At 42.9% G+C, this 15,001-nt stretch overlaps 1 protein-coding gene across 1 annotated transcript in view; it reads right to left on the bottom strand.

The window, feature by feature from the left end:
• The window catches only part of LOC128711389 (breast cancer anti-estrogen resistance protein 1), a 108,018-nt gene that overhangs the window by 21,253 nt on the left and 71,764 nt on the right, over positions 1-15,001 (bottom strand). The window contains exon 3 of the mRNA XM_053806258.1: positions 11,043-11,264. Within this exon, the coding sequence (XP_053662233.1) occupies positions 11,043-11,264 (222 nt within the window). The remainder of the gene's footprint in view (positions 1-11,042; positions 11,265-15,001) is intronic.

The following is a 15,001-nucleotide window of genomic DNA, read 5'->3' as shown; positions in this document are numbered from 1 at the left end:
CTACTCGTGGGTGAATTGCGTAACTTTTACCACTTGATATATTGTTTTAATTAAGGGTTTTGTACTAAAAATGAAATGAAAGCAAATGAACGAAATTTTAGTCAGAAAAATTTATTAAAATAAGACAGAGGCTTAAGAAACCTACGCTCTAGCTTGCATATGGCTGCCGACTACTACCAATCAAAAAAGCAATTTAAATTTGTTAGTATCCATATCACATTACAGATAAATGACCGGTTTTTTGAGTCGCGTAATGGCAATGAATTTTTAAATGTCAAACCTTCTTACGTATCTTACATATCCCAGCCGATAATAGTTGTTTACGATCCGTTGGTGGTAGTTTTAACGTTTTGCGGCACCCATCAGGGGAAACCTTTTTTAATCAATAATTTCAGCTTTTTCAACATTAATTTACCATTTTGGGACCATAACCCATAAACTCACCGGTTTCATATGATTTTTGTTAATTGCTTTGGAGCGGGGATTATGTCTATTCTCTCTTTCGCTAGGTGTATTCGTGCCTTTTCTATTTAACCTTCGACTGGAAACTGGAGTAATTCCGCAGGTGGGGGGTGTGTGGATGCGTTTGAATTGATCCAGTTAACGAATGATATGTTGCCTCGTTAAATTTGTTTCGAAAACAATCCATTTCGTTTTAATATGGAACCATACCCGATGGAAGGAGTAATGGATAAGAAACAATCCGTAAGGGAGGAGATACAATCAAGCGTTTAGTAAAAGGGACAATAAAACATAAGCCGATTACATACTAACCAATGCAATCTTTTTTGGGTGTGTAGGTTTTTTTTTTACATCCTTCGGCCTAACCTTGGCTGGGAAGGTCGGGAAGGCTGTAAGGTAGCTGCAAGAGGCGCCAGTTTGGTTCGTTGCGCTTCAAGCCCTATTGAGAATGCACTTTGAGAAGCCCTGGTGGAGCTACCGGAACGTCGTTGTTTGCGTTTAATTGCCACCGAAAAAAGAAACACCATTCAACAGTTGCGCTTAATGTGTTGTTAGCCTTGATATTTGCACGTCTGGAGGAGGTATATTTCACGGTAACCCACTTATGTACACGCGATTCATCCATTCGAAGACAATGGACACAAAGACGGCAGCTTGGTCAGTGCAAATGCTTAATTAATTTTGAAACTGTTGCTGGACAACCAAAGCAATTGAGAGATCGAATGACATCACAATACATGTGATCCCTTTTTGCCCGGAAAAAATAAAACTATACGTTCCACAACAAATATTCGTTTTGACTTGTGCCTCAAAAGCAATTTACAATTACAATAATGAATTTTAAGATAGAACATTAAATGCAATTCCCTTTTAAATTATTACAACTCGCGGCCATTTTGTGATAAACATAATACATAAAAATTGCTGGCAAAATGAGTTAGTCTCGTCCATTCGCTTCACAGTAATAAAAAACAATATGGCATACCATTTGTACTGTCCAGTTTTATGTACTTCCTGTCCTCATGGTTCTGTTCTATTGCAAACCACAACGGTTCACGCTTCATTGGCCATCCCGGGAATACACTAGGCGAGGAGCAAAAATTTGCATAATGCTCGTAATAAATTCTCTTGATTTTAGATTGAAATTTATGATTGGAAAGTTGCCTCGGGCCACGAATGACAGCGCCCGACTGCCGAGACACAAAACGTAACGCATATTCGCTGAGCTTTGCAACGCGATCCGCACATCATCAATAATGACCACCAAAGTGTGAAACAATGAAGAAGGCACCGAAATAGGCGAAAGAAATTCGTCCAATTCTGGCACGTTCGGGTGGATTTTTTCATTTTTATGACGTTTCTATTTTCCGATCGATCCGATCTGCTGTCACGCAGCTGACGGGTGGACATGGAAGCTGAACGTCTAAAGTTACCGGACCGCGGGGTACGAAGTTTTATCTATCGACTTAAGTAGGGCGTAGCCTACCGTCTATTCGGGGCAAGTGGAAGTCGTTCGATGTTTACGACGCCACAAAATCAATAAAAAAACAGTGTTGCTTGCGGCTACTATTCGTGTGGGGGGGTTCCCATAGACAGGGATTCGCCACGGTAGGATAATAAAAAAGCTACTCCCTCTAATGGTTTATTGCATGTCGTCGATAAGTCCGGTCCGTTAGACATAGACCATGATGTAGTAGATGCTGCTGCTTACTTGAATTGTTTACGACATCTCAAGAAGGCGGCAGAGACTACCTTTCTTTACATATTCGATCGGTAATAAAAGTATAGTTGCCAGTGTGGTGAACTGTAGCAGCCAGATCCACAACATTCAACCTGCCCAACAAGCACAATATGATCGATGGTATGGAATGTTAGGGTCACCCAATGCAACAAATAAAGAATAAATTGCACACGTCACAGAATAGTGTGTCACTGGTACCGAGTGGTCGATTCGAACTGGATATTTTGAACGAGTTTCCTCTCTCGACAGTAGTTAAAATGTAATGGATAGTCATTCCCTTATGTGTAGGAAAGGCGACAAGTGTGTGCACTGCTCGCGACCGATATCTTGAGGTGATAAATTGGGATTTAAGGCGATTTGCATAAGTGGCCGCAAGATACGTGGGACCCATGGAATGACATAAAACCACACGGTTCGAAATGGTATACATGTAAATACAGCTAAGGAATTCTTGGAAAACAAGCCACATTGAGTTGCCATTCTTGTACAAATTAAATGACATATGGTCAAAATAAACCATAAGAGAACCTTACAAATGTTCCAGTTACTTAATGCGAACGGCTCTCAGCGTAAAGACGTGGGCCCATCTGTAATGGAACGCGATTAAAGGCAGATTGCTACTAATTTTCGTGTACACCTGGCTTAACTGCTATATTCGGAGCAAGAGTGGGTTGTTACAGTGCGAGTGTCTCGCACGATTGGCGATTTCACTCGACAGGTTGACTAAGCCGATCGATTTCCAACGCAACTGCTGCGGTCCGCCAAAATGGTTTCATACCGAGCCCTGGAAACAGGCTTTAACGGGTTCGCGTCAACGGGTTGCCCACAAGATGGTGCAGCAAAACTTCTTGCTACAACGTTAACTACATACCCACACATATCGTGTGCAACGTGTGCGAAAAGTTGGCTCGAATGTCGATCATGTCTGGGTGAGTCCACTGTGTTGGCACCTTACGATGGACGATGAAGTCTTCACGTGTGGTGGTACCTCTCACAGCGACATTATTTGCATTCGACCCACATGTTGCTCAAGTAAAAAAAAAAATGAGAAAACTGTAGCATCTTAAAACCGGACCAAATCTAATGACATCTTGCTAAGCGTTGCAGAAAGTAGTACGGGTGGTACAACTCCATCCTTATATTGGGAGGTTTTGGGCGACGGCCGATCTCGTTGCGCTAGTGGCCCAGTAGGTGCGGTGCCCAGGCATGGATTTTGTGTAGGGGTTTCATTCAGTGTCTCAGCACGAAACGTGTCCGCAAGCATGAATGGAAATTAAAGGAAAAAGAGGTGGGCACCAATACCTACTCGTTTTGCGATTTCCATCAAATATAGTGATTTGTTTCGTAAGAAATTCTACCCACAGAGTACATGGAACAGACACGCTTTTCATTCATAAGATTTAATCACTTCAGCGGCATAGAGGGACGTAAGAACATGTCCGTGCATTTAAGTCTGAAGTTTGTATTGGTACTTACTTTTAAAGTTATTTTGTTGTTAAAATAACACTTAAGAGGATACTTCATTAAAAGTTATGAGTTGATATTCTTGAAGACTTTAGCTTGTTCTAATTCTAGCACCTAAAAGAATCCAAAAACTAGTATTACGATAACTGTTGAGTTGAGTACTTATAGAACCCTAATTATTTGAAGATCGTTAAAGTTTCTAGGGTCTGATTATCTCCAAAAGTGTGCAGAACATATTAAACACCTTAGTACAAACATTAATATTCCAAGCCAATGAATGTATTTCACTTCCTGTGTTGCTTTAGATTCTGTGCCAATTGTAGCCAATTAACCGATGACTCCCAAGATGTTTATCATTGAAATGCCACACGGCACATTAATCTCGCACGAGAAGCAACGTTCGACGAAGCGGATACCAGAGCGTGTCCGGCCGCGTAGCAAGTTCTTCATATTTCTTCATTGACCTGCGCGCCATTTTGTTGATCGTTTTGCAAATGCAGCACATTTGCATCGTGCATAGGGTGTGATTTTAACTGGGGCGAGAAATGCATCGTTTGGCATCGTTAACCATCGCCAATCAATTCCAGTAGCGCTGCACGAATCGTAATAACGCTTTAATAGGCTTGGAAGTGAAGCTATAATACGCAAACCAGACAGCTCTTTGGAGGCTGGAAATCTTGTCCTGCTTCTTTTTTCTTCAACTCCATCCTTGCAGATATTAATATTAATGGTAGCTGTTTGGTAATTACAGCAGCATAAAATCATACATAAAGCGGTGGTAATTTGTACCGAGGTTGTTGTCAGCTGAAGCGCAAAACAACCAAACGGCAAGGTGTTGCACGGAAATTAACGTTCAATCTGGCGGATGGGCGCCCGGATGTGTAATGACCATCTCCGTTGCTGAACGGAGAAAAACATCTTTACCGAATCTTAACATTTGCGGCTCAGAATCACAAAGTGCCGCACCAGATTTTAGCTCGTTTCGCGCACGATGGTGGTGTGGGCTAATTGTATGATTGCAGATTGTCCAAAATTTATGAAAATTCTTGCTCCCCAACAGGAACAGAAGCACCATCGGAGTGTAGTCGAAAGGAATCAGCAAGCAGCTAACGAAGCAAGCGAATGGATATTACAAGACCTGGGCGTTATTTTAATTTCAAGAAATGGTTTGAAGCTCCCGAGGGAATGTTCCGCTTGCCGGGAACCGGATGTGCAAGGAAAATCGGTGCGGTGGAAAACATTTTTGGCCGCCCGTAAAACAACTGGCACCGGCCGGATGGAGATAATTAAAATCCTGCCAACCAGAAAAAACGGCGCAAATTTGGCACCGAGCTTTGATGGGCCCGCCGGAACTGTGGCCGGCTGCGATCAAGGCGATAAAGGGACAATGTGGCGGGTGTTTGCGGGTTATTACGCTGGTACGGAATGGATTTATGTGCGTTGCGAGACTTAAATCATTACGAACTTTGCAGCACCGTGTCTTGGTTTACCTTTGTATTTTGTGGGTTTGACTTTTTGAAGCACGCTGCTTTAATGGTTCCAAACCAGAACTTCTCTTGGTGCTATTCGGGTGTAGCGAGCCAAGGAAGGCAGGGAATGAGGAAGGGTATGAATAATTAATGAAAAGCAATTTGAATTATTTGCGTAGTTACAAACTTTGCCAAGAGCCAATTTATCTATACTGAAACGCGGGTGAAAAGATGGATTTATAGCTGCAGTTTGATTAATTGGTGAGTGATTTCTGTTATTAAACTTGAATAAAACTAGGAACCGTAATCGATGGATTAATCTATCTTTTAATCCTAGCATTTGTCAGATAAATGAGGTTATGGACGCTTAGTTTAGTACATCGCTATCAAGAAATTATCAACATGCATCAAGAGTTATTTTCTTAGCGTTACAGAATACTAATTAAAATATAATATTACCAAATAATTCCTACAAAGGTTTATCGGTAAAGCATTTAGATTGGGTTAAACACATTCTCACACGAAATATTCTGACACATTCCGCGTTCCAAAGATGCAGCCAACAGGACCATTTCTACTTTCCCACCCATCTTTCCCGCTGTGGTTGACAATTGTTTACCATCAACAGCAAGTGCGACAGTCACAGCAATAGCTACAAAAGGCAGTCAAGTACCAACATACCAACCATCCAAAACAGTCGCGAAAAAATGTTAAACAGTAGCGGTGCTTCCGATCATTTCTCGTGTGCGCTTCACCGGGCCACTTCCGTAGGCCGTATTATCCGGTGTGTACGGGTACAAGAAGCGTGGCCCGGAGATTGTGGATTGTTTGTAACACGTTCCGAGCTCGCTTAGACATACCATACAGGGCTGTTAGACGAAGGCCACGGGGCCCGGTGAGAAGCGTTGCAAAAGCAATGCGTGAGAAACGTGCCTTTCAGCCGAAGCTTTCCAACAAATGTAACAAATCGTATTAACAAGAAGGGTGATGGGTTACGCCACCACTAACCGATAAGCTACCGGGCAGGCAGATAGGTATCCGAGCAAATCACTTGCTAATACCACACGGCGAAGGCAAACAAAGAGATGCTTTTTTGTTAGCTTTTGTGGAGAAAATTTACCTTTTTAAAGTCGACATATTCAGGAGCTTTAAGGAACGTTGAGGGTTTTATGCTCAACGCCACAAGCAAACAATCCGGAGGAATGCAAAGACTCCAACTTTACGCGAATGGAGCCGAGTAAAGCTCCACAATCAGATTCTGCGATGTGTTTGTAATCCAATTTTCTGCCACACCTTGCAGGGTGTATTGTATTCTTTCGCATCCTGTACGCTCCATTACCTGTCACGGAGCTTGCGAAATACTTGCCTAACTTTCAGGCGCAAAACGTTAGAAAAAAGCATAAGATACGAATCTCGTCCACGAACAGCCCCGGGTGGAACGCAAGACCCCGAATGACAAATGCGCCCATGAAGGTGCGTATGCCAATGTGAAGATTAAATATTTCGTTTACTTACGATCATTTCCGTGTCCTGCCGTGCCTTTTGTGTATGCTGGTCGCAGGAACGGATGCTATCGTACCGCTCCCGGGAGCGCCATCTCGCGAAAAACAAATGAGATACCGGAGCATGCAGTGGATGGAGGCCGAAACGGTAGTAAACAACCAAAAACACCTTCAATGATTGGTGAAAGCGGAAGTGCTCGGTGGCGACCAGCGGAAATGATAAATCTCTGCCACCGCATTCCTTACATTTCCGATGCAACCCATCGACGGAAAGCGGAAAAAGGCGTGAAACTGGTGTTCCCCAAAAAACCTGGAGCTTAACTTCCGGAGTTGGAAAGACCGTCCGAAGCAAAAAGGGGGAACCCACCATGGGCAACACGGAAAAGAATGCTAAATTAAGGCCATCAAACAAACAGCCCCGTAACCTTACACACCCTCACGAACACCTTGATACTGTGGGAATAACTCTAGCAAACAGAAAACGCAACTCGTTTTCTTGCTGGCTTCTGGACAGGGAGTGCTATTTTTAGGAGCGGTTCCCGTCGTCCGTGCTTCCTATCTCCTGCTGAATTCTTTATTAAATGAGTTCAATCTAAGGAAATGATTATTTTGGCCTTAGCGGGACCGGATAGACTGGGGGTTTGTGTTAGCAATTCTCGGCAGAGGCAAAAGGTCGGATAAACCCGAACGAGCGGTCAAGGGAGGGAGCCTTGTTTTGGGTCGCATATCAGTACTTTAAGCAAAGGATTGAATATCAAGAAGGTTTATTTAAAGCTTCAAGCGTTAAAGACAGACCAAATGATGGGATCTTTAGTGAAATATGTCTGTTTTTACGAGATTTCAGTGAAATTATTTCATTAAATGTACTTTTATATGAATAAGCACGATTGTGCACGTTACGGAAACGTCTTCCGAATAAAATTAAGGTACATTTTCTTAAAGGTTAAAGGAAGAAGGATAAAAAAAAACTCATAAAACCCTCGCTAACAACAGAACCCAATGGAAAGTCACGTTTCGCCCATCTTACCGTGCGTACCCGCCATTGATCCTGTCAAAAGTCTTTACGACTTTCTATTGGTTTCGATTTTACGACAAAATGAAAATGCACGATGTGTTCTCGAATGATCCCTGGAATATCTGAACCGGTTTGGAGAATGTCGGGAATGTGCCAACGGGATACGGTTTGAGAAAAGGCCATATAACGTAAATTGCTCTAGAATGGTGATAGCGTCGACGTGTGTTAGAAGCACACCCCGAACAACCCAACGTTTCACATCTGCCCTTTTTGTTTTTCGGGATATCTTTCGCAAAGCTTTATGTGCGCACATAAAACGTCCGATCATCATCATGTGCGCCAATGCGTGTAGTCTCTCCTTGCGATGAAGCATTGCGGTCGAGAAAATATGACAGCTGTCATTGAGTGTTTTGTGTCGGACATGAGGGGTTGTCCACTTAGCACCACTACCATCTCCGTCACGATTGGACAGTGTTGTATCTTCCCAGAATGCAAACAGCGTCCGTCAAAAGCGCTTGCTACAGATACAAGGGTTCTGGCTAATTCTGGTGACCCTGAATGACACTTCCAACCATGGTTCATCCCGTCAACAGTTGTCACCGAAAAGCAAGGAACGACATATGATTTCGGGAACAAATTTACGAGACTTTTAAACCCGATAAGAAATGGATCCCCCTGTCAGCTTGTTCCATTACTGTGAAAAATATATCTTAAGAGAGCGTTGGTCAGGAAAGGGCGCATGTACGGCGAAAAAGTTTGACCAGAATGCGTGCTTCGGACAATGCAATAAATCTTTGCTTTGGGATCCGACCTACGACACCGCTACATAGGAAACGAAGGGCATGACTGCAGGCTACCGCATGGACGGGACCAGAAATATTGCTGACGCCAGTTAAACGGTTCCGTAAGGGGCTGTATGCCTTCCGGACGATTTAGTTGTACGCTACAAGTCAACAGCAACTCAGGATAGTGGTGCAGACAAAAACTTTGCAGCAGTTAGAAGAGAATCCTTAAAATCTAGGCTAACTTCAACAAGGATTCCCCCTGATGGACGTTCCCTGCTGTGTTCCACCTTAGCTCGGAAATATTTTACAACCTCTTGTCCAAGATTCGACGCAATGCGCCATCTGAATCCGTTGCATCAAGAGAATGTAGTAATCCAAACTCCGTAAAGAACAGATCTGAAAAGGGGCAAAACAGTACGCAACAATAGCCCAACTCTTGAAATGAGTCCTTAAAAGAAAAATGGCTGTTAGGATTGTAGGCTGGTGTTCCAGGTAGTTGCATAACTCCCATTGTTCCTATCCCTGACTTCTTCCATTACTGTCAGCGGTACTATTTGCCGTGTCTTTATTTATGCCAGCCTCCGAGCACCTGGAACTGGCTGGTGGTACACAAAAAGTAAGGGAAGAAAAAGTTATAACGAGGCTAGAAAATCGGTCACCTGGTTTGCAATCTTCGAACGATTGCGTGGTAAATAAACAAGCGACCAAACTTCTTGACCCGGCAGAGACACAAAGCGAATGAGACGATAGCGACCGAACAGGGCAGTGTATGTTGGGCTTTGTTGTTCAAGTACACCCTTCAGCCTTCACCGGTGGTGGCGTTTTTGTTTTATCTTTCCCCTTGTGCCCTCTTGACCAGGTTCTTCATCGGGGGTCGTCGAATTCTTGCTCGTCGCTTTTGCTTGAAAGTGAAAGTTTTACCGCCGTCCCTCGTCCGTGATGGGGATGGCTGTGTTGTACAGCTTTCCCTGGTAGAACCTTTCACGGTGCTTGTGCACAATGAGGCCGAGGCCGCGGATGTGCTTGGCTTTGACTGTTTACAACCCGTTAATGTACCCCCATCAGTAGGAACTTTTTGCAAATGTCGTCTTCCCATTCTTTGTCAAGCTGTTGTTGTTTGTCCTATCGCCAGTGCGGCAGCAGCTGCTGTGACCGAACAAACATCGAAACAAAACACCCATCTGCAACACCTACAATCACCGGTGCCACACGGGGCATCCCGAAACGGAAACTTTATCTTTTTGTATGCCCTTCAACCGTCCTTGACGCTGGAAGGCTGACGATGGAGACCATTGTACGGTTCTGGTGTGTTCCGGCGGAAGCTGTTCCAGGTCTGATTTATGCTTATTGATTTCCGCTCTTCCTAACTCCTTCGTCCACACTCCGGTTGAAGTAAAAGCCATTGCAAAGAAAGGGAACGTCATACCATGATGATTGAGAATTGAGAATGATCGTGATAACAGAAAAAAGCATCCCGTACACGTACAGTAGGGCTACGATCCAATTTCGATTTTTGGGGTCGACTTTTTTGGCTTCTGGTTGAGGAAGTGTTTAAAAGCAACTGAAGTTAATTTTGCAGCATCACCCACCTTTCAAAGCGGGGAGGTGATAAATTGTAAAAAAATACGTACAACTGGTTTGTGTGACTTCTTTTTCAGTCAAAGCCGAGAGCTGCCAGGCTGTGCGGATGCGGAGACTACAAAGTCTGCCCGTTTGCCGAAGGCGAAACGAAGTGAACAAATTTTCTGAGTAAGATATGGGTGAAGTTTTTCAAAAAAGTAAAAAACTTTCTGCATAAACCACTCACTGGTAGCTTAAAATTATGCGCTACTGTTTACGCCATACCAGTGCGGGAAACTTTGCAGCGACAACCCAATACGGCACATTAGTCAATGGTTTGCTTTTAAATGTAACCAGCAGACAGTATTACAAACATTACTCGGAATTTCTTTTTACGCCTCATTTTATGGGTATAATTTCAAACGAGCTTTTTTTTTTGTTTCGGCATTCTTTTACGTTTAAGAGCATTTTTATGGGGATGGCAAGTGCATAAAAAGTCGTTTAAATAGCTAATTTCTATTCCAATGCCATCTTGCCAGTCCGAGAACCATGTCACCAAAACAATTTAATTTTACAAGATCTTCTTGACAGTTTTGTTACGTGGACGTGATTACGTCCTTCATTTCCCGGCTGGTTCCCTTAACTGAGAACGCTGACCAGCGGGAACATTTATCCATCCGCAGCATAGATTGTGGCTGTGACGGGTAGATTAACTTCCAACCACGAACTAGGGATTAAGATTGTTATCGTTGGCTTACTGGGAACGACAACTGGTCAGGTTTTAGATAGCACATGCGATGATACCAATACGAATGGGACACGATAGTTACGGAGCATCTATTCCAAGCCTCCACCATACAAGATGGAGCCAAGATTTGGGATCTCTGTTATGTGGAAATCCTTTTCAAATCACTTAAGACCTAATTACTGCGACAAATCCTAATACGCTTTGCATCACTACGCCCCAAGACCGTCCTCCAAGAGTCCGTCAAAGCGATACAACACCGATTGGAATCGTTCTGGTTTCGAACCTCAAAAACTTACCTTGTTGGGCATGATGTGCCAGGATCGCCGTTTGCCCTGCCGCTGACTGCCAGCGCTGGTGCTGCTACACAGTGACGTATTTTCGTAGATTTCGCTCGGTATCGGGCTGTTCAGATTGGTGGTGGAATCGATCGTCGGACAGGGCGATGAGGCGGGTGAGAGTGTGAAGCAACCCGAGTCGTGTGATTGAATAATTTTTAATCTGTTGCCCGGACAGATACCCTGCGAAGGAAGAAGATATTTTGCATTAGTTTGTTGCAGCATAACACCGGGGCAAAAGTTTTGTGAAGGAAAATGGCTAAAAAGTGAACGAAAATGCAAACATCCACCCAAGCGACGGATACCATTTAATCCGGTAGACTACACGATGTGCAGTGCAAAACAAATAAGCTCGTTCCGTTCGAGTTGCAGTGGTGTGCCGTAGGACAATATTTGCACGGCGAAGAAGCAAAAAATGTGTTGCGAATCGAATAGAAAATCCATTTCGGTATAATCAGATAAACCTTCCAGAGCAAATCCTTCCTCCGGCTAGTGTTTTCCTATACCTTTGTCGATATTTGTTTTGCTAAGCAATCGCAAAATAGTACAGCGGTAGAACCGAAATGCATTTTGGTTGTTGATTTCTAGCTGATTGGGTGTGTGTGTGTGTGTGTGTGATCTCTAGCTGTGTAGCTAGTATAACTTACAGGCGATCCACCATTTTCCCGATGGCTATTTTGGGAGTGCAAATACGCGTGGAGTTTTAGGGAAGTGCTATCCTCTGAATAGCTCCTTTTCCATTTACCGTAAAATGGAAAACAGGATCAGGGAAGCTTGGAAACAAAAACAATCAATCGTCATGTAATCCCGGCCAGAGCTCAACTGCTGGCAAGGGCGATTTAAACCGACATGGTCGCTAAACTCGAATCGATACGTAACGGAAGTGGATTGATGTTGAGCCACATGAACAGCAAACAAGATCGGGTGATACAAAAAAAGGAACTAAACCAACAGCAAAACCCCAGCAGAAAACCATTGTCACTGGTCATCGATTTGTGGCATAGAATCGGAGCGGAACACAGAATTTCAGTACAGCAGAGCTATCCAAACTTTCCACACGATATCGCATCGGACGCAAAAAAGAAGTTAGATTGTTTTTGCCTTTCCGTGATGAGAGTTTCGTGGTGTAAAAAAAAAAAAACTGCGTGAAAAAGGGGAAACAAAATCTTGATAGCTTTTCCGATTTTCTCCAAGAATTGGTTGTCTGTCCTTTTGGCTGAGGTGAGGGAGTGGAAGAATTCCGTCAGGAAATCGTTCCATCCGGTTGGTGAATGAAAAAAACAGGAGAGTTCCGGAAAGCGAGAGTTGGTTAGCGTGATCTGTTCTCCGTCGGGAAAATTGCAAATCCGACCGAGCCTGTACGTACGATGGGTGGGTGGTTATTGTTTTCCACTTTGAGTGGCATTGTTAGTTTTTTTGCCCCGGTTTTCCCTCCCTTAACTCCATCCATTCAGCTGGTGAATCTATAGGTGTAATCAATGTCATTGAAGGCGACACGGAGCCTGATTGTCTTTTTTGTTTGCTGAGGAGTTTTTTCCGATATCTACACATCCATCAATTTCATCGAGATGCTGAAATGTACTCAGTGAGAAAGGAAAAACCAAATACCTCAGACATACCGGTAAGCTTCAGGTGTACCTTTAAGATCATAAGGAAAGTGTACTATTTTGTACTAGAGCCTGCCACAGTAGAGCTCTGTAGGAGGTTTCTCATGGATTTTCTATTTTTTTCTACTAAATTTCCTACCACTAAGCACACAACGCTTCAAACAACCTGTTTCATATGTGGGCGCAAAAGAATGACATGTTTTTACTTTACCCAAGCCATTTGGGTAAAATGAATGCATAAGCACAGCGCAAGTAACATTGAAGAAATAAATGACACTGCTTTTAAATTGATTCTGATACACCCGGAAACATTCCCTGGGTCTTGTTGATGCGACACGGTTAGGCGCGTACGCACGAAGGCAAACTTTGCGAATTGAGTTTGCATGTTGCTTACGCTTTTTACACGGTAGCTTAGTGATAAAAGTTTTCACCAAAACCGGCGAAAAGTAAATTTAAAGCAAAAAAAAACGGTGATTGAAACAGGCAAAGTGTGTAAGAGCACAAGTAAGTAAGAGAGTCAGCTTGTTCACAACTTTGCAAAGTATTGGAAAGAAAATTGAATTCGGTTGTATTTTTTGATAAAAAGTTGAGGGAAACATTATAGATTTTTTATTATTTATCAGCAAACGTTTCATGGTTGTTTGAGCCGTAATTCGTCAACAATGGTTTTTGAACAAATTTTAATCAAAAGTCAATCAAAATTTGTTACAAAGTTCGTTACAACAAAATCCCCAGCAAAACTTGGAAAATAATAATTCTAAAGAATTCAAAGTAAATCAAATTTATTTTATCTATTTAACAGATTCATTTCAATGTTGATTGACGTGAGCAATACACCCTGATTGCAAGATGAATAGCTTTGTGGGTATTATGTTTCATAACTTGTCCGACCGACTCACTAGAAGAAAATCAAACGCTGGCTTCGTAACAATTCTGCTACAATGAATTACAACCCTAACGAAAATCGACGTAAAGAAGGAAGGAAGTTTAATTTTCATTCCTTCAAATTCATGCTACATTTATTCAGCTTTATTACATGTTGCCATCCAACTCCCGCGCAGGCGAACAATTGACTTACAATTTAGCCAAACCGCGTGGGAGGCTGGGAGTGTTGGGAGTAGAATTATCTAGTGGAAAATAAACAACCCCAAAACTGACGGTTTTGCAAGAAAAAGATGCCGATGAAAGAAGCACGAGAAAAACACATATATGAATACAAATGTGTGCGCTTTATAGCCGTGGCGAAGTAATCGCAAGGGAAAAAAGCAAGCAAGGAACATGTTCATCGTTCGCATCGTACACCGTAAAAGGATCCTTTTTCCTTCGACGATTCGCGGTAGAACGTATTGGTTGAGCAGAATTCCGGAATTCCGGCTGGTATGTGTACGTGTGTACATATGCAAACCACATCCAACAATCTTGCCAGATCGACAAGATCGTCTCACCATCTAAAAAAAAAATGGATGGAAAGAAATACAGGAACTTCTTGGTTGCAAACGAATTTTGTGGTACCTTTGGAATTTGTTAGCGCTACGAAAAAAAAAGGTTCGACAGGGGATTCCAAGGGACTGATAACAGTGCGCCAAGATCTTTAACGAGATAGTCTCGCTGTGTGAGCTTTCAGCCCATCCTCCATCCTAGATTGAATCCTCACGCCATGGGAGTGTTTGTTAGGTAAGAAATTGGTCTCCGCTAACCGTAACAGGATGTAAGATTCACACATCAGCTAATGTTTGTCTCGTTTCAATGTCTACAGTTTCTCTGAACCAAACCCAAATGATGAATGGCGTACGCATGTGAAAATTCCCAAGGATTCCTTCTGCCACACGAAGGTCTCAAAAGCGAAAAGACCAGCGAGATAACGAATTGGACATAAATCCAACGAAAACGAAGGAGGAATATGACACTGCCCGGTCTTTGCAACGGCATCAGGTAGAACTCCCGACAACGTAATAAAGGGGCCAACACAAACCGAAAAACAATCAACACAATTTGTTTGCTGACTGACTGACTGTTTTTTGGGCATCGCTAGACCTTTCCCTTCGGAATTGCTGAGCATACGTCGATATATTGTGCTAATCTTCCCTCTTTACTGCCACAAGCTTGCTGCCTATTTTGTGCAGCAAAGCAGACACAGCCAAAGATGCGGGTATTGGTTTGGATCAAATAAAGAAATGGAAGAAAAAAAAACTCCATTAGGGGAATGTCGGAAAGAAGTCAATCGCAAAAGCAATTGACTGCAAAGATGTACCCCGTTTATACATTAAACTCCAATTCCGGAAGGTTTTGAGGACGCTAGTAGTAATGATGCTG

Source organism: Anopheles marshallii, chromosome 3, assembly GCF_943734725.1.
Source record: "Anopheles marshallii chromosome 3, idAnoMarsDA_429_01, whole genome shotgun sequence".
In the NCBI taxonomy this organism is placed as follows: Eukaryota; Metazoa; Arthropoda; class Insecta; order Diptera; family Culicidae; genus Anopheles; species Anopheles marshallii.
The sequence above is the reverse complement of the archived record's forward strand: the minus strand, read 5'-3'. Positions and strand labels throughout refer to the sequence as shown.